At 36.3% G+C, this 24,851-nt stretch overlaps 4 protein-coding genes and 1 pseudogene across 4 annotated transcripts; 3 read left to right on the top strand and 2 right to left on the bottom strand.

Annotated features, from left to right (window-relative positions):
* LOC140748048 (uncharacterized) overlaps positions 1-24,851 on the top strand; it is a 56,518-nt pseudogene that overhangs the window by 3,029 nt on the left and 28,638 nt on the right.
* Positions 57-18,523, bottom strand: TppII (Tripeptidyl-peptidase II). The gene is made up of 25 exons (XM_073082452.1): positions 18,337-18,523; positions 16,787-16,968; positions 16,576-16,704; positions 15,614-15,951; positions 15,138-15,301; positions 14,546-14,789; positions 14,197-14,327; positions 12,864-13,026; positions 12,266-12,336; positions 10,073-10,212; positions 9,563-9,740; positions 8,798-8,963; positions 8,199-8,365; positions 7,812-7,990; positions 7,391-7,605; positions 6,879-6,990; positions 6,617-6,739; positions 6,218-6,373; positions 5,909-5,997; positions 5,482-5,696; positions 4,726-4,837; positions 4,485-4,557; positions 4,236-4,321; positions 3,702-3,873; positions 57-3,040 (listed from the first exon to the last, which is right to left on the bottom strand). Exons 1-25 carry the CDS (start codon positions 18,521-18,523, stop codon positions 2,831-2,833), a joined length of 4,002 nt encoding a protein of 1,333 aa, XP_072938553.1. The 3' UTR covers positions 57-2,830.
* Positions 18,454-21,132, top strand: LOC140749464 (NADH dehydrogenase [ubiquinone] 1 alpha subcomplex subunit 1). Its single transcript, XM_073082507.1, has 3 exons — positions 18,454-18,590; positions 19,783-19,869; positions 21,077-21,132. The coding sequence occupies exons 1-3, from the start codon at positions 18,492-18,494 to the stop codon at positions 21,101-21,103; spliced, it is 213 nt and encodes a 70-aa protein (XP_072938608.1). The 5' UTR covers positions 18,454-18,491; the 3' UTR covers positions 21,104-21,132.
* On the top strand, positions 21,581-22,522 carry LOC140749453 (mitotic spindle assembly checkpoint protein MAD2B). Its single transcript, XM_073082494.1, has one exon. It carries the CDS (start codon positions 21,874-21,876, stop codon positions 22,456-22,458), a length of 585 nt encoding a protein of 194 aa, XP_072938595.1. The 5' UTR covers positions 21,581-21,873; the 3' UTR covers positions 22,459-22,522.
* On the bottom strand, positions 23,204-24,670 carry LOC140749444 (gamma-butyrobetaine dioxygenase). Its single transcript, XM_073082483.1, has one exon. It carries the CDS (start codon positions 24,559-24,561, stop codon positions 23,305-23,307), a length of 1,257 nt encoding a protein of 418 aa, XP_072938584.1. The 5' UTR covers positions 24,562-24,670; the 3' UTR covers positions 23,204-23,304.

Genomic DNA, 24,851 nt, shown 5'->3' with positions numbered 1-24,851 from the left:
CTAATATAGTGGTTGGGTGGGGTGACAGGTAACATATTTAAAGAAGTACGCCAAAATTATGTGCAATGACCCTTTAATTTCATTATTTCCTTATAGTATATATTATATCGCAATATAATAATACGCAGTCATTTAGATTTAAAAAAGTATAATAATACAATCAATAAGGATGATTACTTAATCATTTGATCCTGAGTTTTAATTTTTAGTAAAAAAAAAAACATTTTCATCGCAAACATGTTGAATCTTTGTTATTATAATTCATCAAACTACCTAATACTATAACTACGAAGTAATAAAAAACAATTCATTATCCAAGCGCAAACTTCAACTTATACAAAATCTGTACTTCTTGCCACATTACATTATACTATTAACCTAAGTTGATTTCATGATACCTTAAAACTGAATCGACTATGAAGCACCGTAAGACTATGAAAGTTAATTTATTAAACCCAGTACGTAAACATTTTCAGTATAATGTATATTTATACCTAGTAGATATACAAGATAATATGTATATAATATTATTATTGTATTACAGAGAAATATTTCATTTATGTTCTATATCAATATATTTATAGTATGGTTTGAACTATATATATACATACTGGGCATAAAGCTATCTGTTTAATTCAATTATTATTTAACTATCTATTTATGAAAATAGCAAGGTGCCAGATTTATTTTATTTGTTTTTCATTCAAATATGGTTTAAAATTCAATACACATGAGGCCTGATATTAAACTATATTATATATTTCCGATCACTATACAATGTATGATAATGTGAATTAATGAATAAAGTTCGAAAAAATTGGATAAAAAACAACAAATTAATATTAATTTTCATATGTTATAAACATTTGATGGTTTTTGACATAACAAGATGATTCAGTGCCTGGAAATTAATTTAAAATTTACATCAGACCTATTAAATCTCAATATGAATAATAATAATTATTAAAACGTCTCTATTAGTACCATGACAGTTAACATTATAAAATGTACTTAATTCAATAATTAATACATTAGAAACCAGCATAATCCTATTGTTACCTAATATTACCTAGCATAACTCACTTCTAAGCCGCTTCCATATATTTGGGGAAGCCCAATGCAAAACTTACAATCCTTCATGCCAATTAAAATTGTCCACATTCCACAAACACTGAAGCTGTCACAGCACAGACAGACATTATTCTATATTTTAAAAATACACATAACATTACTTCAAAGTACTCCATTTACTATATTACTTTTTATTTGACAGTTTTTAGGGATGCTGATATTGCAACATGTTATACAAAATCTATTACTGTAATAACATGTCATATATGAAACTAATCTAGGCATAAAAATTACGACCTTCACTTCTGATTCACAGCTTCTTTGATACAATAAAATCCAGTACTCTTCATTTGCGATTAAATCAAACTTGACACATTATTCATGTAATGTTATTTTTAATTAGTTTATTATTAATTAATGAGGTGTCTTATTTATTCATAAAGATTCGCAAAGGTTTTATATGTTTTCTACTGTCACAGACTTGTAAAGCAGAGTAAATGCAATTGAAAAAGTAATATAGTATAACAGAATATGATTTAAAAAAAATATATAAACAAGTGACTTGAATGCTCAGAGACTATTGAATGGCCAGTGTAGAAATTAAGGCCTTGTGCAAGTAACCTCATATTTACTAATCAATACTATAATGCTATTTTAATGATTTTGTAGTGTTTGTGGCCACTGTTATTGCATACTACATTCTTTATTATTTAATCTAGAAAATATAAGTTGATGAATGTTATTAAAGCAACATAGACAATATTTAATTGAGCACTTAAGACTGAAGAGCTTAAATTTTGTGTATAGAGTATGTTATTTAATTTATGTGAATGAATTGTTTATGAAAATCATGAAGCAATGTAGAATTCAAAGAATCATGAAGCATTTAGGGCCTTTTCCTGTCAGGTGAATCAGTTCATATACAGATATGAAATACCTTACTTACGCGACCCTCGTGCGTGTGGCACGCATGATCAGAAAAATTACTATGAAACGATAGGGATGCAAGTGGTATGCATGCTAGAGTGAACCTTCACGAAGAAAAATACCCTTAGGATAAGAACTAATAATGTAAATCTCTAGAGTGGCACTTACCATGCACGCAAAAAAATGAGATTTAATTTGCAATAATAATATCAAGTATACAAGTACATAAAAATAGTACTTGTATACTTGATATTTTGTGTGTGTATGGTACACACATTTATTCTAGTGTGAAGTTCAGTGTAAAAATAATACATTATCTACTTGCACTGTGGCCGCAGCGGACGCGGTCATACGATACACAAATCAGTAAAGCATATCACTTCAATCTATTATCTTAGCACTATGAATAAAAGCAGCAATTCAATGCACAACCGAATAACTTGTCACTTCTATCTGGTAGTGGAGCACTAGAAAAATAATGTATCACTTTCTGACAGAGTAACACTATTAGTTCAGTATACAAAGCGATAACGTACCGCTTCTGTTCTGTATTGGAACTCTAGAAAGTAACATATCACTTATATTCACAGAACAGATCAATGCACGAAGTAGTAACTTATCACTCCGATACATTGGCGGAGGGTGTGCGCCAGCACGTGCCAGCGACTGGCAGCTGGTAGTGGAACCCGGGCGAGCCGGTGCCGGCCGCTGACAGCCAGCCGCGGGCCGCGGGCAAGCCGGTGCCGGCCGCTGCCAACCTGCAGCGGATCGCGGGCAAGCTGATGCCGGCTGCTGGGTGCTAGCATGCCGCGCGGCGGGCGGGTGTTCGCACTCAGAAGGGCCGGTAGCCGGCGGGGTAGCGGATGGGCAGCGCGCCCTGGCTGAGCGCGGCGAGGTGCTCCCAGCCGAGCTGCCGGTACGCCTCGATCAGCCGCTCCTCGACCTCCCTGGACGGCCGGTCGTCCTGGATCTTGTTTAGCAGCTTGATGGCGCGACCCCAGTGCTTGAACGTGAAGCAGTGCCACACGCCGTAATGGATAGCCTGAAGTTAAAGTAGTAGTAGTAGTAGTATATTAATATAGTTGTATGCATCATGTGAGGTAAGAGCAATTTTAAAGTTTTCATTAATGTTAAGTGCTATAAAATGTATGAATGCGAGCCAACCATGTTCGAAGTCATCTAAAACATATAACTTACTAATAGTGTTCTCATAATTCCAAGGTAAATTAATATTCCTATGTTTTGAATTAACACTTGGACATAAATAAAATCTAATTTGCGTTTTATTCCATGTCACCTCACAAACATCCCACGGTAGCGTACCGCGTAAAAGTGACCTTTAATGCTGCCGGGGCGCGCCTTGTTCCCACTTCGCTTAACCGCCGCCGCCGTAACGCGGTATGAAAACACAAAGTCCACGATATCTTTATCGATGCGCCGGCGATGCCACACAACATCGTGATGTCATGTGGTATATATACTTCGCGCCAAACTGCTAGTCCGCTCTGACTATAGTAACGAGTTGCGTCGAATAGCAAATTGTAGATATTAGCGGGACGTAGACAGCGCGGGATCCCTCCCGGCACTCGTCCGCTACCCGCTCTCGCCCACGAGTTCATAACTGTCATACGGTGTTACAGAGTAGGTGTGCGCAACAAGTTCAAAGCGAACTAGCAGTTTGGCGCGGACTATACTGCGCTCACCTTGGCATCCGTGAGGTCGGTGAACTTGAGCAGGTCGGCGAGGTTGGCGTGCAGCGCGTCGTCCAGCTTGTCGCGCGCGGCCGCGCCGGGCGCCGCGCCGCGCAGGCGGCACAGCGCCGTGCCCTTGCGGCACAGCGCCTCCACCAGGTAGCCGCGCTGCTTCTCCTGATCCCTAAACACAAATATGTGCGTGTTACATCACCATAACACCCCGGCGTACCGCGTGGCTCAATAGCATCTTTTAATAATTAATTGATGAAATCAGTAGCATTTGGACCAAGTGAAAATCCCTCTTGGTATTATGAGTATTATGACCCCCTCAATATCTTACTACCCAGATCTTTCACTATCATGCTATTCTGATTTCGTTTTCCTTATCCTTTCATACGATAACTATTATTTTCATTCAATAAATAGCTTATAATGTCATGTGGACAATTCTCCGGACAAAGTTCCGTATCCCAATTTAACGTGTAGACACCACTTTTTATGAAGTCAAATACAACAACAAGTTACAGTATGAAAAACACTCACTGTTTAATCTTGGCAGCATCGGGCCGCACGTCGTTCTTCATACCAAGGAACGCAAGTAGCTTCTCCTGATCAATTTGCTTTATCACCTAGAAGTTGAAATTTTATTTGTAAAAACTGTAACAATATCATCATCATCATGGTCGTCATAATGATCGTTACTAAAATTACCTCATCTATAATTATACCTCATCTATAAAAGGACGCAGAATTTTTGACCACGTCTGTGGGGGCAACAAATACTTAACTTACCTTATCTGATATAGTAATGAGTTGCTCACACCACGCCGTCGTCACGTCTGGCTCTTGATTTGCATGTGGTAATCTAGAATGAAAGTAAAAATATAGCAACGAATCTTAAATATATTACCTGTATACCTCTTAAGCAGAGTTTTGGGATAAAACTATGATGTATTTGGAACAATACCTTGTTACGTAATATTAAAAACTTATATCAATCTAAAATTTGAATTTCCTATAACTTTAAACTTACTTCTTAGGGTCCGTAGGCGAGTCGACGCCGTGCAGGTAAGCGACGTGCGTGGCGAGGCAACCGGGGAACTTCTCCAGGGTTTCTTCATACACTTGTTCCAATTTGTCACCTTCTGCATAACATAAGTTGTATTTTAACATGATATATTAGGAAGTCAATAAAACATGAAATATTATAATATTAATTGTTGCAATAAAGTTATAATTCATTATTATTTATTCGTCATCTTTAAAATACATACATAAATTTTCAAATCTTTCATATGTATTTTGATATTTTATTATTTTCATCCAATTTCATATTATTTTACACATTATTACTCACAGATTGTATATTGTAGTGTAAAGTAATATAGTGCGTTATACTTTTTCATTTTATTATTCTACATGATTGCACAGTTGTATGCAGATGCAATACTATTTTTAGAAGTTACATCTCTTTCGGAGCGTTTGAAAAAAAATTACAGTGAATATTTGCAAACATATAAAGTATCACACCATAGTACAGTCCACGCCAAACTTTAAATCCGCTCTGAAGTTAATGCGCGCAGACGGAGTCAGAGAGCCATTGCGGTCGAACACAACTACAAGCATATACTCCGTAGCAACGTTAGGGCACACTAACGCAGCTATTTACCCGTAGGCGAAAGACGGCAACGGCCGCTGCCTTCGTCCCGCTATGTACAATTCGCTATTGCGACGCGACTCGCAACGGAGGAGCAGTTCAGCGCGGACTCTGCCACTTCACGCTACATACCAAGTTTAGGCAGCCAGGTGAGCGCGAACTCCTTGGCCGCGTCGCGGTAGTCGTCGTGCGGCTTGGGCTTGTCGTCGCGGCGCGGCGGCGCGCGGCGCGGCGGCTCGCACAGCGCCAGCGCCAGCGGCCACGCGTCCACCTTGCGCGCCACCTCGCACCGCGCGAAGCTCAGCGAGCCCGTCAGCGCGTGCCCGCCGCCCGCCGCGCGGCACAACCTGGACCACATGCAAGCAGAACATACACGTATACGCACGGGGCGAGCAAACACGTGAAGAGACAGTGATAGACTACCGGTTTAAACTCGGCCTCTCAATGGAGAAGTTTGAGATTCGAATCTAAGCATGCATCTGTTACTTTCCAAACTATACCATACCATAAACCATAAAACGAATAAGAAACTATACCATAAAACAACTCTAACACTCACTTTTCAGAATTCGGTGGAGCGAAGTAAAGAGGTAGTAGGTTCCCACTTGCTAACGATCCCGTTGTGAATTTCTTACCGCCAGTTAAAGCCTGAAAAATAAATCAATATTAAATTGTTGAAAACTTATTTTGATTCAATAACGCTGTCATTGATATGAATCGTCTTTTGCGAGAAGTGTCATCTCGATGCTATAATTTATATCACCTGTTCTATATGGAGTCAAGTTTAAGTAAGGTTGAAGAAGCTGATTACAAATGTCTATGTACTATGTATGTAATCGGCAGCTCCTGCAGCGCTGCTTGGGGGTACCTGCGGCTGCGAGCAGTAGGCGTCGAGCGTGATGGGTTGCGGCAGGCGCTGCTGCACCACGACGGGCAGCTCCTGCAGCCGCTCCAGCAGCGTGCGGCTGTCGTGGCGCACGCCCAGCCGCAGCGTGTACTCGCCCTTCTCCAGCTTCACCGAATACTGCACGCAAACAGACAACGTTTCAAAATTTAAATGCAACCTCGCGTACAGGAATAGTTTCGTTTCTCTTAATAATAACTTAAAATTTCCATTTAGATTTTCCTGCAAAATAAGTGAAGATCTGCGTTTTAAATTTTTTATTTACTTTATTAACACTTTGAGAAACAATATCATCATAAAGTCATCTTTAAATTTAATTTATTGGACATTTTAGCATGCAGATACAAGAAATAAAACCAATACCTTGGATGGATACGCGTCGCCAACAGCCATGAGTTGTTTGCAGCTGTTGTACAACATCCACATTTGGGATTCAAACTCCGACTCGTATAGCATGTCGCACAACATAGAAACAATTGGAGACACCTGAAATATTCCTACAATTTTAATTTTCATTCACAGAATTTTCGAAATTTAATGCGGAAATTAATCAGAGGTTCTCGGTTGTATGTATTTTTTAACTTAATAATTCCTTATGATAATATACTCAAACATGTGGACGTACGTCTGTGGCCTTAGCAATGTGGAAGGTGTATGTGTTGACGAGTTGGTAGATCTGCTTGGCGGGCGGTATGACGTCGCGGCTGGTCAGCGGAGAGATTTTGGAATCTGTCGGCCTGTAACATATTCATTTCAATAAATGTGGACTCAAATTTGAATAGTGACAGACAATTTTTTAAGTAGTTGATTTCTTGTTTTTATCATTTTTCTCTTTTAATGTTGTTAAATTTAGTTTTTTGTTTTGTGAGGGAACATAGTATAATTATCTCTGTTCATTTACTCATTTTCACTCATTTTAATAATGTATTTATTTAAGAAGAAACCTTTTTAATCTCGATAAATATAATTTATTATGATGATAATATATTTAGGGTGTGATCGCAAAATGGGAGGGGCCCATGATATTATTTAGCCAAAAACGCGCTCTTAGATTAAAGGTCATTTGGATACTCAATAATATCCTTCTGAGACTTTGTGTATTTTTCGTGATATATTCTGTGACGTCATGGACAGTACCTGTAGACGGGCTCGCTGTACTTGAGCTGCGCACTGGGCTGCAGCTCCTGCAGGCGCAGCGCGGACAGCAGCACGGCGCCGAGCGCGCCTGAGCTCATGTGCAGGCGCTGCCCGAAGTCCGGCTTCAGCCCGTGGAACTCCACCGTGTAGTCCGCCACCAGGTCGCCGATGTTCGCCCAGTACTTCGCTATCACCACCTCCAGCATTACGTTGCCCTGGGGGTTAAAACTAATATTAGTGAAGTTGCCAAGTTAGTGTTAAGTAATTAAACTTTCATAACGTAAAAATATATGATTTATAGTTATTTTTTGTCATTTTAATCTATTTAGCCACAATAATAGGGTTTATTAATAATAGTAATATTAATTAAATAACTATTAAAAATTAATACTGTGATGACTATACCATAAACAAAACTCACCACAACTTGGAATGGCAAAAGCATAGGAGCTTCAGCAGTGACATTGACCATCTTCTGAGTTTCATGGCTTCTGCAACTCTTCCTAGGAAGCAACTGCATCGTGTGGATGAGGAACCGACCAGTCTTCTCTACATCTTCCGTTTGCATTTTGAGAACACCCCACGTCGCGTCGGGTGGTACTGGTGACAAAAGAATGCGAATAAAATAACAGTGACTAACAATAGAAAGACTCCTTGAAGAAAATCCTTATTAAAGCAACATTAACTAAATATAACAGGAGAGTGATGAACTTGAAGTATTTATAAAAAGAAGGTATAAATTCAAATTGTTGGATTTAAAAAATTTCAAACGTGACTTAGTTCGAAAATAAGATGGAAAAAATCTTACCAATAATAAAATGTCTCTTGATGGTACCAGGGTGGAACAGCACACCTTTGGAAGATATTTGTGGGGCGGCCGGGCTGGTGAGCGCCAGCGGCTGCGGCTGTAGCACTGTGATGGGGATTTGGAACAGCGGACCCTTCTCTATGCACGACACATCGTACGCGTTTATACTGGAATTATAATTATAATTAATCATCAGTATTTTATATGTCGATGCTATGCCTGGCTTTGTTGTCAATGCTATAAGATTTTTTTATAGAAGAAAATTTGATGTTCGTCAATCATACATTAATTATGTAATAATAAAAACTACTTTACATTGTAATATAAGCAGGTCAGACATTGTCAATCAAGTAAAATACACTGTTGGTTACATGAGTTTACCAACTATATAAATACATTTGATTGTAATACACTGTGGCGTAAGGTGGCTCGGCTACATTACAGTGCGCTTCATTACACTGCAATGCAGCGGTCCAATATATTACAGTGCGGCGTAAGGTAGCAACGCTAAGTATGGTGCTGTATATTACACTGCAATGCAGCGTCGTGCGGTGCAGTATAGTGTGGTATAGGACAATGCGGCACGTGACCTGACCGACCTGGCGTAGTGCGGGCCGGGCGGCAGCGCGGCGGGGTCGAGGCGCACGGTGACGGCGCGCGGCGCGTTCATGACGTGCAGGTGCGCGGGCGCGGACACCCAGGGCGCCGCGCACGCCAGCGCCAGCCGCGCGCCGAACGAGATCTGCTTGCCGATCACGCCCACGTCTGAAACATACACACGCTACATAGGTTTTTTTGTATCTGTTTCGGACAACAACGTTAGCGGTTTTGAGGTGTGCGAATGAATCAGTCTATTGATAGACTTTAGATAGGATTATTATTATTATTCGTGAAGTTTAACAATTTACATTTCAGGTTTAATTATAAAAATATATACAAAACTATATTTTATCTAACAAAAATGGATATAAATAGAAAATCATAGAAAAAAAGAAATATATTCGCATTAGTAATAAATTGATTACTGAATATTGAAATGCTAAGTTACTGCTAATACGCGATGCTTTTAAAAGTATTTATGGATCCAGTCTTGGTTTAAAACGCAAACTTATACCCGATTTTAATTTATGTAGTAAATTTTATTTATAACTATAATAAGTTTAGTAAATTAGATTAATAATTAATAGATTATTTAAGCATAAAAAATTAGCACATTTCGTGAGAGTTCAAACTTATTTTATATAATATCCTGCCATCTTTTGTGTTACAAAGTCTACCACCACATGTTAAAAAAAAAGGAAAAAATGATTGAACACATCAGTACTGTGTCAAAGAAATCCATATATCGGCTAACAAAAACTCACTTTCAGCGTCCGTATGGTCCTGCAAGAACTGCGGCTCGATGGTTACCCCAATGTCCTTGGGCGTTTCGTCGATGCGCGCGCGCAGGAAGATGCCCTTCGCGTTGTTGGTGCCGCACTGCAGGTTAAACGTCACGTCGCGCTCCGGCTGCGAGTAGTACGTCGTGAGGTGGTCGAAGGCCTAAGGACGAGGGTGGAAGGTGGCTTTAAAATTCATGGTGTGCGTTATTACCTCTGTAGTGTATTGCAAGTTACGTTTTTATAGGTGTCTACGTTTACTTAGGTTTTAGAATCTTATTTAATACATAAAAGTCTCATTAGCAATGACTAAAAAATATTGTATATTTCATTTATAGAAATATGTCGGAGTTCGATATGTATCATCCAAAGTAGAATGAAAAATGACAATTTGTAATTGGTGTATTTTATCAGACTTTTTTTTGTCAATGTAAAAACCATGAGACTGACAGGCATGATTCTATCTAAAAAAATTGTAAAGAGAAGGAACCAAACTTTTTCAATATTCAGCAGGCCAGAGCCCTGCGCCCAGGGCTCTACGTGACTCAGATAGGTGGCGGAGTTCTGTAGAGCACGCTTCATGGAGTATGGTGAGTAAGGCAGCTCTTTAGCCTTCAGGCCGGAAATTAATGCAGCTGAAAAAACACAATACCATTGTAATTGCGAAAGGTTTATAACAAATATAATTCGTTAACATGAATGACATGAACATTTTCGATATTCAAGTTTAGTTTTTTGTGCCTTTGAAGAATATGATTTTGAGGTGGGTAGGTAGATTAAATAATTATTTATTTATTTGATTTATATTGTGTCTTTGGTATGCATTACTTTAATAGTACATTACGATACGCGTGGCCAAAGTAGCCTATTTTTGCACGGCGTGAAGTTAGCGCCCGAGCGCAGCGAGGGTGCTAAACGCCGTGCAGATAATAGGCTACTTTTGTCACAAGTATCGTATACTATTTTATAGCTCGTGTGACATAAACCCGCTTATACTTGTGAAGAAATATGAAAAAATATGATAATTATTTTGAAACTTATAAATGATTGAAACTAAAAATTATGAACTAAAAAAGCAATAAAAATGTGACACAACCAAAACCATTGAAATTTAGAAAATTTAGTAATTATTCTGCACTTGTGATAAAGACAAATCTAACACCACACATACGTCGAAATCTATCAAGCCATTTAGGCTACATACAGGCGTATTAAAGAAACATATGATAAGCAATCACATAATGTACTAATACATAACTAATACTAGTGATACAGTAGAAAATCGATCATCCGGACCTCAGTTATAAATATTCGCGATTGTTCGGATTGTGAAACGTGAACAAGTAACTTTGTAATAACCCTTACAGATCAGCCACATTTTGTGTGACTTGTGCATTTAAATTCCGGAAAGTCGCCAAATCGCAACAAAATAGTTACTATAAAAAACAAAAACCCGATTGCTAAAAATATAACCTATGTTATCGCCACAATTTAGACGAATTCAGCGACACATCATGTATCAAAATTAATGAAGTCGTTTGAGTTTGCCAAAGAATGAAAAATACATACGTAACAAACATATAGTCGAAAAACATCACCTTCTTAAATCGGTTTAAATAGCTTTTCTTCATAAACTCAATTATCCAAATTTTCGATAATCCGAATGCCACAAATACGACAACAAATAGGTTGCTTAGTCGAGATTCTACTGGAGTAGTATTATGGCTAATTTTGATAACGATTCCTAATTTAAATATCTCCTACTATGGTGTGTAGCGAAAATAAAACAAACACAGTCAAAACAAACAATAAAATTCGATAAAGCCCAATAGTTAATATCGAAAATTTGGATAATTGAGTTTATGAAGAAAAGCTATTTAAACCGATTTAGGAAGGTTATGTTTTTCGACTATATGTTTGTTACGTATATATTTTTCATTCTTTGGCAAACTCAAGCGACTTCATTAATTTTGATACATGATGTGTCGTTGGAATCGTCTAAATTGTGGCGATAACATAGGTTATATTTTTAGCAATCGGGTTTTTGTTTTTTATAGTAACTATTTTGTTGCGATTTGGCGACTTTCCGGAATTTAAATGCACATGTCACACAAAATGTGGCTGATCTGTAAGGGTTATTACAAAGTTACTTGTTCACGTTTCACAATCCAAACAATCGCGAATATTTATAACTGAGGTCCGGATAATCGATTTTCTACTGTATCACTAGTATTAGTTATGTATTAGTACATTATGTGATTGCTTATAATATGTTTCTTTAATACACCTGTATGTAGCCTAAATGGCTTGATAGATTTCGACGTATGTATGGTGTAAGATTTGTCTTTATCACAAGAGCAGAATAATTACTAAATTTTCTAAATTTCAATGGTTTTGGTTGTGTCACATTTTTATTGCTTTTTTAGTTCATAATTTTTAGTTTCAATCATTTATAAGTTTCAAAATAATTATCATATTTTTTCATATTTCTTCACAAGTATAAGTGGGTTTATGTCACACGAGCTATAAAATAGTATACGATACTTGTGACAAAAGTAGCCTATTATCTGCACGGCGTTTAGCACCCTCGCTGCGCTCGGGCGCCAACTTCACGCCGTGCAAAAATAGGCTACTTTGGCCACGCGTATCGTAATGTACTATTAAAAGACAAAGCTGTTAAAATCTTACCAACAGCACCCGCCACATGTGGAGCTGCCATTGATGTTCCATTCATGAGTTGTGAGTTTCGAAGAGTAAATCTGAGAATTTTAAATTAAATCTTAGAATACAGTACAAAATAGAGTTGCGGTCAAAGACTGTACAATACAAAGTAGTGTGGTACAATACATTGGTACACTGCATTGCACTAGCTACAGTGCAAAGCAGTGTAGAGGCCGCGCCAAACTTTTAGTCCGCCCTGAATATAGAAATGAGTCGCGTCGCAGCAGCAAATTGTAGATATTAGCGGGATAAAGACAGTGCGGGACCCCCAGGCACCCGTGCGCTACCCGCTCTCGCCTACGGGTACATAGTTGCGTTAATGTGCCCTTACCGCTTTGGCTCCTGTGCGCAACAACTTCAGAGCGAACTAGAAGTTTGATGCGGACTATAGGAGTACTGCACTACATGAATGTACCAGGAAGGCGGCGGCACGAAGAAACGAGTGGCGGCGTTTTGTTAAGCGTATCACTAAGACCAAATAAGTACCACGACCGCTCTGACAAGAATGAACGTTTAAGAATAATACCAGTACTGCATTGCAAGATGGAGCGTCGCGTTCCGTTACCTGGCTACGGAGGCGACGGCGCCGCCGGGCGCGACGAGCGCGAGGCCGAGCGCGCCGTCGGCGCACGGGCCGCGCGAGCTCCAGCTGAAGGCGCCGGGCGCCGCGCGCGCGCGCATCGAGTACGCCGCCGCCATCATGTCGCACGACACGTACGCGCCCACGCCTGCGGACGAACAAACAAAAATAACATTTGGGCATAGATTCGTAAAAATTACTCACTCCTAACCAGCAGGCTGAGTAGGCTTCAGCCTAGGACGGCAGATTTTTGGGCGGGCAAATTTGGGGACTGAATGTTTTTTTTGCTAAGTAGGAATTATAGTTCGTTCATGCCTTAAACGTGTCATGAATTGGCGTGACGAGCAAAAAAAAAAACGGGAACCGTATCATAAGCCGGCGCGACGACCAAAAAACAACGGGAAACATGTTCTGAAACAACGTGGCGAGCAAAAAAAAAAAAACAGGAGCGTAAGCTACCTAATACCACCTAGTCCGGGAAACTACCTAGTCCCTGAACCAGTATATACGCCTCACCTCTAGTAAGACATGACAATTGTAGAAGCAGGGGCGGCAAAAACTGTCCAGCCTAGACCTTACATTTTTTTGAATTCGTCACTGGGCATGCCAATTGTAGAAGCAGGGGCGGCAAAAACTGTTCAGCCTAGACCTTAATTTTTTTTAAATCCGCCACTGCTCCTAACAAGAAAATATAACCAGTTTTGACAATTGAAATTGTCCCTGTCATCCATTTACGTGTTAGAAAAATATAAAAAAAATGTACTAGTTTTTAGATAATTTACGAAGGAAACGATATTTTTCCGCACTTTGTCTTCGATTTCGTGTTTTTGCACCACTTATCTGCACATGTCGGCATTGTTCCGCGTACATTACACCATGACAGCCATTAAATGGCTGACAGACTTGTCATCAACCGTTTAAGCCATTTAATGGCTTTCTTCAATTACAAGGCGGTGAGATATCTATACTTATCTATGCATTTGGGCTTCAGCTCAATGGAAAGTGAATAATTTGGGGTTGTGTGTATTGGAGACTAACTAACATTTAATAGACCTAGCAAATAGATTTATGAACAATTAAGAAAAATTTGGATATAACAAAATAAGAACTAAAGCCACATTTCCTCACCCATTTAACATTAAATTTAATGTCATAAGGACCTTTTAGTCCAGACAGTTAGATGTAATAAATAATTATTACATATAAAAACAATGATTTGCATACATAAGATGCATAAATAAGATATTGCTACTATTTAAAACAAACCTAGACCATTAGAACATATTTTTACTACATATAATATATAAGCAACACTTACCAATAAGAATAGGTTGCGCTATATCAGGTGGAGCACCGACAGTGGCAAGCGCTGGGCCATGATTACCGGCCGATACAACCCAAGACACGCCATATCTATTTACAACCGTACTGATAATATCGCCTACCCGCCTGAAAATTGAAAAATAAATACATAATTCTTTATTACTATAGTACCACAATAAATATATAAATCTTTATTTTACATAAAATATATCCTATACCATTTAGACAAGTCAGTGAGACCAAGATTTATTAAAGTTCACTCCCATAAGTATTATTTTAATCACTTTTTTATAGTACTAATATTCAAAGATCTCTTATAAAATTATAATGGTTGTTAAACTCACCCAGCATTAGACCAATGGGCGTGCTCGCCGTAACTCATGTTTATAACATCAATCTTCATGGTCTTTGACAGTTCCATGACCTTGATGCAGGCCCTGACAAGCGCCGAACCAGTCTCCATAGAACCCAGACGACTGTCGCCAATGGTCAGGGATATTATCTTTGCTCCTGGAGCAACTCCATTCTTATCTGGCTCATCCGGGAAGTACCCAGCGGCGATTGCTGCTACGTGAGTGCCGTGTGTCGCTAAAATTTAGGTGAAAATTGGTTATGATTTGATGTATTCTTAACTTCGTGACATACTGCAACTCGAACAGAGATGGTGCCATCAAGTCTGAATCACGCTATTGAAGTTTTCTCAATGTTTTGCATTTATATAATCTTCATACTGATGTAGACTGGTAGATTTCCCTTTGCCAAATAACAATATTTTACCTAGACATATTAATGCATGTGTGAGTTGTGCCTTTGTGTATCAAATCTATGATAGTGAAAATGTCATGTTAAATAACCAAATGATCATTCCTAAACCAAAAAAAGTAAAACTTTACCTTATCACATAATATATCGAAACTGAGATATATAAATACTCACAGCACATTCCAACAACCTCCAATGTAAGTCCTTCATCATGAACATTAATACTAATTGTCATCTCATCAAAGGGAGTTAGGTGAGCATGTTCCTTTGTTATGCTATACTCGCCCAACAAAATGCCGGACTCCAAGTCACCATTAGCTGAGGTGTCTATACAGGCTCTGCAAAATTATAAAATGTTTATTATTCAATATCATACAAAATAAGCGAAGCAATTTATGTGAAATATTTTAAAATGCTTTAATTAATGAACATAACATTACGTTACAGTTTGAACTCAGCAATATTGATATTAATTACATATTGCTGATAGTACCTGCTAAAAATTAACATTATTAATATATTAAGAGTTACAACATTTAATATGAGCAAATGAAACTTGAAATTAGATCATAACAAGTAGAACCAACAGTAATTTGTTAAACTGGATGTAACTTACCACAGGAAAAAACACTAAAATAATTAACATTTACCTCCAAACTTCCCCATCATGGAACAACACACAATCATATGTTGGCCCAACATCATTGTACTTCTTCTCTGCATTCTGTAGGACTTCTACTCTCGCTTCCAATTCCTCCTTAAGGAGCTTATCCTCTGCACTAAGTGTAGGGTTCTTTGCCACTACATCTGCTTCGAACTCCTGTAATTTCTTTGTAGCTTCTGCAACAGCTGGCTTCTGGCCTACATCCCACAAGTGTTCCTTGCGGTGTTCTTGCATCCTCTCCTTTAGCTTGGTGGGGTACAAGCTGAAAGGGTACAGCACCCCCACTCGCCATGAACCTGAAGGATTCTTCCATGACTCTGGAATCTACAATTACATTTTATACTAAGCAGTAAATAAATTATCGTGGGTATCTTTTTCAAATTGCTCATACTATGTTGATTCCATAACCTTAAGACTGATATTACATAATTTATCTAATAGTTAGGCAGTTAAGAGAGGATAATTTTTTTAAACATGAAAGAATATATATAAATAAATATAATTAAAGTTGACAAAGTATATTAATGAAGTATTACATACTTTGAAACTTACTACACAACATCTGCCTAAATACATACCATCTAATAATTATTTACTTATAGGATTAAAAAAAAAATTATGCCATTCTTAACTGATAATAACAAATTCAAGTTCAATGTCCAATTTTTTCAGCTTCAATTTTAAACTACAAATTTTCTTAATACAGATTTATTCATTAATTCATAATAATAAATAACACCTTATTTTATTATTTGCCGCATAGCCATTGCAGGTCATCAGCTGAAAGTGACAATGAACAGCTGTGACCATCTGACGTGGTGTCAATGACCTGATGACACTGCAGTTATTCAGCTTTGTTAATGAAAAGAGTAAGGCGTTTTGGTAAAAAAATCACATGAAATTTGATATGTGACGATTTCACAACACAATGTAATAGGGCTATCGTACCTTAAGTTTACGGCCCGTTATACCGGTAATGCAACCATCAACAACTTTGCGTACAGTGCTCGTGTCCACATCGCCGCAGCCGCTGCAGTCAAATCGTTCTATAACCTTTGTCTCACCCGTACTCGTCACCTAATACACAAAAAAAATATTAAAAAACAATAAAAAAGCAAATAAAACTACAAAATACAAATCGTGACAAGACAAATTTTACCTTCAGACCCTCAGCAGCCGGGTCCACGCCCGAATCAAAAATCGCAATAACCGTATCCCGGCCATCATATTCAGGGTATTTATTCAGAAACGAAACAACCCCCGTCTCTTTTTTCGGCAATAATCCCCAAACGGGGAAATCACAATCGATCGGTACGTCTGCCATTTTTGATGACCCGATACCTAAATGCACAGATGATATCAAAGTGTAAAGAATAATCCACCGCACAGGTAATGAACAAACATGTTAAAAAATTTAAATCCTTCAATCAGTAAAAAAATACATTGCAATTTTGATTTACCTATTACAATTTTTTATTTCATAATTTTTTGTACTAAAGAAAACTATTAGTTACAAATACATGTTTAGAGAAAATAAAATAAATGGCACATTTAATGCTTAAAAAAATAGACATTGTCAGAACATAAAAATATTTTTGTTAAAAGGAAGTTAAAGAGGAATAATTATCTCTTTTGCGAATTGCTTTGCCATTTAAATAATATAATGTGGTTCCAGATAATACCTGCTTATGCTATTATTACTACCGCACTATCCTTACCGGCTTATGGACTTTGGTGGTGTCATTATTTCACGTTAGGGAATGTGAGTACCCTTTTTCCACTTTTTGTGGCGACGCATGCCGTGGCGCCACGCTATACGATGGTATATATATATACAGTCTATATGCAGTATGCGTCGCCACACCGTACAGTGTGGCGACACGTCGCCATGCGCAAAAATCGTTATATTTTATTTTATCATTATGACATGTTTAGTTCCTATCACAATATGATCTTTTCTGCATATTACTTTTACAAAATAATGTCGATGTTTCACATCTGCCAGGCGTCCCGTGACGGCTCACATTGTTTTTTTCTGAAGTGGTTTAACCCTTCGTATTGTCGACGAAGGCACAACCACCTCTCCTATTTCCACTTTATATTTAAAATGTTTCGCGATATTACTGAGAACAAGACGACTACATAATATAAGTGCGTTGCGGCGCCGCATCCCTGAAATTAGCGTTGTGGAACGCGTTACGCGGCGCAGCTTTGTGTTACAAAGCTGCGCCTTCTTGAAAAAACTTAAGATTATTTTTGAGTCGTTTTTCAACAACAAATTTATAAGACAAGATTCATGAAAAATCATTAGTAATTCATTAAGATAATAAAACGGTCATGGTCAAGTGGGCACTACAAGCAAGTGTTGGGGCGCGATATCGCAGTCCGCAAATCGCAAAGCCTTTGTTTCTTCCTCTTGTCTGTAATGTGTGTAGGTGTACTCTTTGATGTACCTAAGTATGATTCGATACAAAAAATATATAAAAGCTTCCAAAACATTTAAAAAAAGTCAAATTAGTCCTCAAATACGAATATACTGCAGTAGTAACAAATTATAGGATCCATTTCATCTAACTAAATTATTTTTAAAACCACTGGCTAGTTTATTGTAGCAAAAAGCGTAATTTATCGAAATATTAATTATAAAAAATAATATAAATCTTATTAGCTACTGGTATTAAACTATAAATAAAAAAAAGAAAAGATTACCATCATTGTTGTTTTCTTTTTGTTCCTGTTCAGATTGTTCAGCCAATATATTTTGATAGAATTTTTTATCTATATCTGGTAACACACAATTTAGTGTCATACATTTAGCTCGAACAAAATTTGTGTCAATTGGAATCCGCTTAACTTTAATTAAAATGTGGTATGAAATTCTTCCGAGTGCTGTCATAATCACTGCAGCCCTAGGCTTGCCTGGATGGGGGCTGTATCACGTTCACAATCTAACACTGGGCAACGTAAGTAAAAGAAAACAAGCTTGTTAGGTAATAGCCTCGTATCGGATGAAACTCAATTTAACTATAGTGAAAAGACGACCACAGACACGAAAATATTATTTTTCCTGGCCTTAGTCGTTTGTTTACTAAAATGTCTCGTCCCGTGTTATTTTAACAATTGATGATAGTGACCATACTAAGTAAATCGTTAACGAGCCTAGACTAGTACTTCAATCAAAGATTATTCTCTGTCCTCTTATACTAACATTATAAATGCATAAAAACGCAGGGTTTGAATATAGGCTACATTTGTATGGAATAAATGTAGGTTTAGAGTGGGTCAATCATGGGACTGTACAAATTTGGTCAAATCCTTGGGTCGCTTTAGTATATGAAATAGAATATATTTCTATCACCTATCTTTACCCATAATCCACATTGATTGATTAAATATTTTTACATTGAGTTGACTGTAACTCCATTAGGAGTAGGGTTATATCTAGGGTTGCCACCTTTTTTTTTTGTAATTAAAGTACTTTGGTTGTTTTGGGTAAGAAAAAAAAGTACATAGTATCAAAATAAAGTACAATTTAATTTTCTTTGTTATTATATTAAAAAAAATATTTTTATTGCTTTTTGCAATTTGTATTAGACTAGTGTCTTTAGTAAACAATTCTACAGCATCTTTACACTCTATTTTTAAATTAAAATAAATGAGTAATTCATTTTTTATTAAATTCTGAGACGCTTTGTTTCTTTCGTCTCGTCATTTGTTGTTCTTCACAGAAAAAAACTCTTTCTGTCAATGCTGACATGGCGGGTGTAGATAATAAAAACGAGATTTCTCTATACAAATTTAAAAAATTATCACCACTATTACTAAATATTTGCTGCCATTTTTGTGCAGTTGATAGTTTACAAAGTACATATCTGATTATAAAGTTCGTTTAATAACGCAATTTCTCCATAAAGATCATAAATTAAATCATGTGAAATAAAGTATTATCGTGTACTTTATTGTACTCACAAAGTATAGAGTACAACTGCTTAAAATAACGGACAATACTTTATAATAAAGTACGGGTGGCAACCCTAGTTATATCATATTTTAGATTAGAAGAAATCATATTAAAATGGGTATTGCAAAAAGTAGCATCAGCTTAGAAACAAAGTTCTGTATATTATAATAATAGAAATATTTTTATGGTTTCAGCACTTCAGGCGCTCTATGACAGACTGGTGGGATCGTAACCAGTACCAGCGAGACATGAGGCTCACTGGAAACCCATATGTTGTTAATGTAAGTACTGCAGTTTAAGGGCCGGTGTCCTAAATTCATTTAAGTATTGCCATAATAATATGAAATATACTGAGCTGATTTCACCCTTTATAAAGTTACAGTTTAGATATTACTTCAACAACAAAAAAATTAAGTATCAGTCTATAAGGCTGAATAATTTTATTTCTGAACTAGCTGACCCGGCAAACATTGTGCTGCCATATAAATAAATAAAAAGTTAAGGGTGAACATCTCTTACCACTTAGGGGTATAATTTCTATGATTATTTTTTTTATGGAATAGTTAATCCTGTTAACTTCTTTTATTAGGGTAGACTGAGAGTGTTATAAACGTAGGAGTAGACAAATATAATTAGAAAGCTTCAAACTGCTAAGCTATCGGGAGTTACACGTGTTATTGTGAGTCAACCATAAAATATAGACATATGCTGTTGTGGGATATTTTTTTTATAATTTTAAAGAGAACATTTCCGTCTTACATGATTTCTGTGTAGCTTGAACCATTAAGGTTGCGACGGAAGATTAAAAAATGGAGTAACTTCTCCCGTTTTCCCAACATTTCCCTTCACTGCTCTGCTCCTATTGATTGTAGCGTGATGAAAAGTATACTACAATCAGCTCAGGAGTATGAAAAATAATTGTGCCAAGTTTCGTTAAAATCCATCGAGTAGTTTTTGTTTCTATAACAGTTATACAGAGAGACAGACAGACTTACAGACAAAAATTTTACTGATTGCATTTTTGGCATCAGTATCGATCCCTAATCACCTCCTGATAGTTATTTTGAAAATATATTTCATGTACAGAATTGACCTCTCTACAGATTTATTATAAGTATAGAAGATGACATAATGCTAACTATAAAAATAATTTAAAAATCTGAATATGCATACTTAATTATTTATAGTATCATTATGAAGTATAAGCTTTTTATATTCTATCAAAATATTGGTAGTCTAGTTGATACTACAGAGAGTTAAATTAGTTATAAGAGAGAACATACACTTTCAATATAAGAATAGATAGATGGAGTAATTAACATTGATAAATCAATACTGGGTGCTAATGCTGTCAGTAATTTAATTATGTAAACTAGAATTAACATATAAGTACTATGTACTGAATATAAATAATAATACTGTACCTATAAAACACCTTTTGCAAATATCCATTATCATACAAACTAAGATATTTTTGTTTGTTTTCAGGGGTTGGAAAATATTCCAGACAAGTAGAATTGGCAACAAAAACTTATTTTAATATGTTATATTAATATGTAATGTAGATTATTTAATAAAAATATTGATTCAATGTATTTGTTTAATATTAATAACAACCCAAATTCATTGACCGCTATCATTTACAAAATGAACATATTAAATTTTACACAGTATGTAAATATTGAAATTTAATATATTTTGTCAAGCAATCTGACCATTTAAAAGGGTTTATTTATTTGTTTTGTGATGATATAATGTTTTCTCATAAATATATTTTTCATTCATCATCATCAACAACCCAATACTGGCCCACTGCTAGGAACAAGGGTCTCCTCTCATAATGAGAAGCATTAGGCCATAATCCACCGCGCTAGCCAAGTGCGTATTGGTAGACTTCACATGCGTTTGAGATTTTTTTTTATAAATCTCAGGTACATATAAACAGGTTTCCTCACGCTGTTTTCCTTCACCGTTTAAGTGCTTATATGGCAACACTTATTAAGTACTGTCAAATACAGCTGTTATTTCACCGTCATTGTCACGTAACTGTCAAATTTTAATAATTTCAATTTAATCAATAGGAAATTAGGAAGAGAAACTGACGAAGTAATTACTAGCCGGCGATTATTCCCAAATGCCCGATTATGGAAGATTGATATATTAAAAAATCCGTCTCAAATCTCGGTAAAAGCCACTGTTAAAGAAAATAATGATGAATATAGTAAGTGTTTGTGGTACCAGTTTTACTTACTTATTTTTTTAATTCTTAATCTTAAGCAATAAATATGGATAGCTGTTTTATCGACATAACCGTGGAATTTTTATCAGTTGCCTTCCATAGTATCTTGTATTACGCCTCCGTATACCCGCCGAGTATTTTTGAAACCAGAAAGAAGTATAACGTTGTTGTATATCGTTCCATTCATCCCGAAGTAAACCAGTACATAGACTTATGCTTGAAAAGTATTGCAGAATGTTTAAAAACTGAACAGTTGAAGCGAATAGAATTTGCTATAACTGATAGTGCATATAAGCCTAAAATCAAATTTGTTTTTGATATTGATAAAAGTGACAACTTTAATGAAACAAACGACGCGTATTTGGTACAAGTTGAACAGAATTTACGCGCGTTTTGTTTAAATCTATCAAATATGACTTCGAAATTTAAAACTCCAGAAGATGCTAGTTTTTCAATTTACCTGCACACAACAGAATCTTCAGCAGTTGCTATGGCTACTAATCTAGACCTAGAAGACTTTCCGTTTGTAGAAGTGGAAGAAAAAATTGCTGAATCTGATAGTATTTTACCTTTAAGAAGATTTACAATTAGAGATTACAGCTTAGATACCTACATAGAATTAAATTTTTAAGAAATGTTATTTGTATCGTTGACAATATTTGATTATTATAAAATAAAATTTTATAACAATTCAATTGAGTTTTCATACAAGAAATTTCTTTATTGTTACCCTTTACTGTTACTTTGTGGAAAACTTGGTGACACAAAACTTACTGTGCTGAATTCTCGATCGTCCAAATTAGGAGATAACGCATGACACATAATGCGTCAACTAATTTTGAACCTATCGTGTAATATGACTCTCATACAGTATACCTATTAATGTGAAGTTAAGAGAGCAGAAAGTATTACTCTAAATACTCTGATATTGATATGTACATTATTTTAATGTCATGATGTGTTATGCTCTAATTCAAATTTCAACTTACCTATATTACCTTTCATAATGGCTGTACCTACTTTGTTTAACTGGAGCTTCACACAAAAGTAAAGAAATGTATAAATTTCTTACTAATACTTTAAAACCCATGTAGAGCTGTGAGACCCATGTGAGTGGATAATTTTTAAATGTAAAACCATATTTAGCTACAATTATAATTAATTTCACATGTACTTCAACTAATGCAAGAGGAATACAAATGTATACAACTAATGTGTATCCTAGTTGACATACCAATGATTATTGTAATTTGAATATCATTATTTGTATGAAACATAAATAGTTCATAGATTTAATTTGTGTCTACAACCTAATTTAACACAGTTATTATAAACAAGTTCATGAAAACCTACAATTAGACATAAATAAAATCATATGCAGTAAGTAGGGGTATTTTTATTTAGGAGTGCTGTAACATAGGATGGAAACATTTGGGGTAGAATAATGGGGTGATAAGAACCTAAGTTCTATAAAAGCTTATTGCACACCCTCTTCCAGTTCCAATTTAACTTTCAAACATCTTAACTTCGAATATATTTCGTCCCAATCTACATAAGCACCAATGAGTTTCCTCACATTATCACCTTTATCTTCATACTGATTACGTCCGTGCAAGACTCTTATGTTATCAAACACAAGAATGTTGCCTGCCTTTGTTTTAAAATGGGCAACGAACTTATGACTTAATTCATAGAATAAGCTGTGAGCTTCGTACCAAGGTTTCACATTCTCTATTGGACCAGGAAACTGACTGCCCCTTTGTGGTATGGAAAAGTTTATTCTCACTATTTCTCCATGATTATCCAAGCATATGACGGGGGATCTATGCAGCTTGAAAAACTCTTTACCGTGTTCCACGCCCACATCCCTCCACTCCACTTCTGTTTCTGTCAAGAGCTTGAATTGCTCTGGATGATGCTGAGCCATATACTTGGCAGTGTAGTGACAGTCTGCAAGCATGTTCTCCCCTCCATCACCCAGTGTTTGCACTAGACAGTGCAACATATTCGTTCCAGGGCAATATTCGTAGTACGGAAGATCTGTGTGCATTTGCAAATTGCTGGATAAATAAGCAACGTTGCTTGTATTTGTAACATGTTGTACAATAAACTTAAATCCGTAATGAGTCTTCCTCGGAAATGCAACTCGGTTAACGATGCCATCTAATGCCGTTTCGGAATCGGGCGTGTTTTCTATTAACGCTATTCCATAAGTTGATAGATCTTGCAGCCAATTGTATAGTGCTTCATCAGATTCAAGAATTTGGTTGTAGTCGTGTTTACTACAAACTTTTTCGAAGTCACTGCCGTGCCACACTTTTTTTACCGGTTTGTATATTGTTTCGGTGTATGTCTTCTGGTGTCTCGGGGTGAAGCTTCTGAATTGCAGCCAGTTGAGATTGTAAGAGGATTTGTGCCCGTCATCCCAAGTTACTTGCACTGAATTTTCGTCTTTAACGACTTCCACTGGCTTTGGATCTAGGTTGAATTTGTTCCAATCTAGTATTCTGCTGTGTGCAGTCGGATGGTAGCACTGGTTACACTGACAATTGTCTCTGAGCCACACATTCGGAAACTTGAGAAGTTCTTCTTTTATTTCCAATTGTATAAAATCATCCTCCTTTTCTTTGAATAGCCTATTTTGAGTATGAATTTGATTACCTAAAGCATTACCAGACTTATAAAGCCTTTTAATGATATGATTTGTGCTTTGAAATTGTCTCATGAGAGACATGTTTTTGTTTTACAGACGGAACCAGTACTGAGATAAAATTTGTTGACGCATTATGTGAGATAACTGGTTCATTAATTAAACACGAGATATTATTCAAATGAGATAACATTGTTGGTTTTTGTGTTATTGTATAACAAATTTAGCTAGATATAATAATAATTGGTACCTATTTATCTACTTCAGTTTTTTACTAAAGTAATAAAATATTTTTTTAGGAATATTGACAAAAATTAAAAAAATATTATTTAATATCAATCATTTATTTCTTAAAAATGTAATAAATATGTAAA

This window comes from Epargyreus clarus, unplaced genomic scaffold, assembly GCF_041222505.1.
Source record: "Epargyreus clarus isolate Ecla_fem2 unplaced genomic scaffold, WU_Ecla_fem_2.2 ptg000003l, whole genome shotgun sequence".
In the NCBI taxonomy this organism is placed as follows: domain Eukaryota; kingdom Metazoa; phylum Arthropoda; class Insecta; order Lepidoptera; family Hesperiidae; genus Epargyreus; species Epargyreus clarus.
This window is presented reverse-complemented; position numbering and strand designations above follow the sequence as displayed.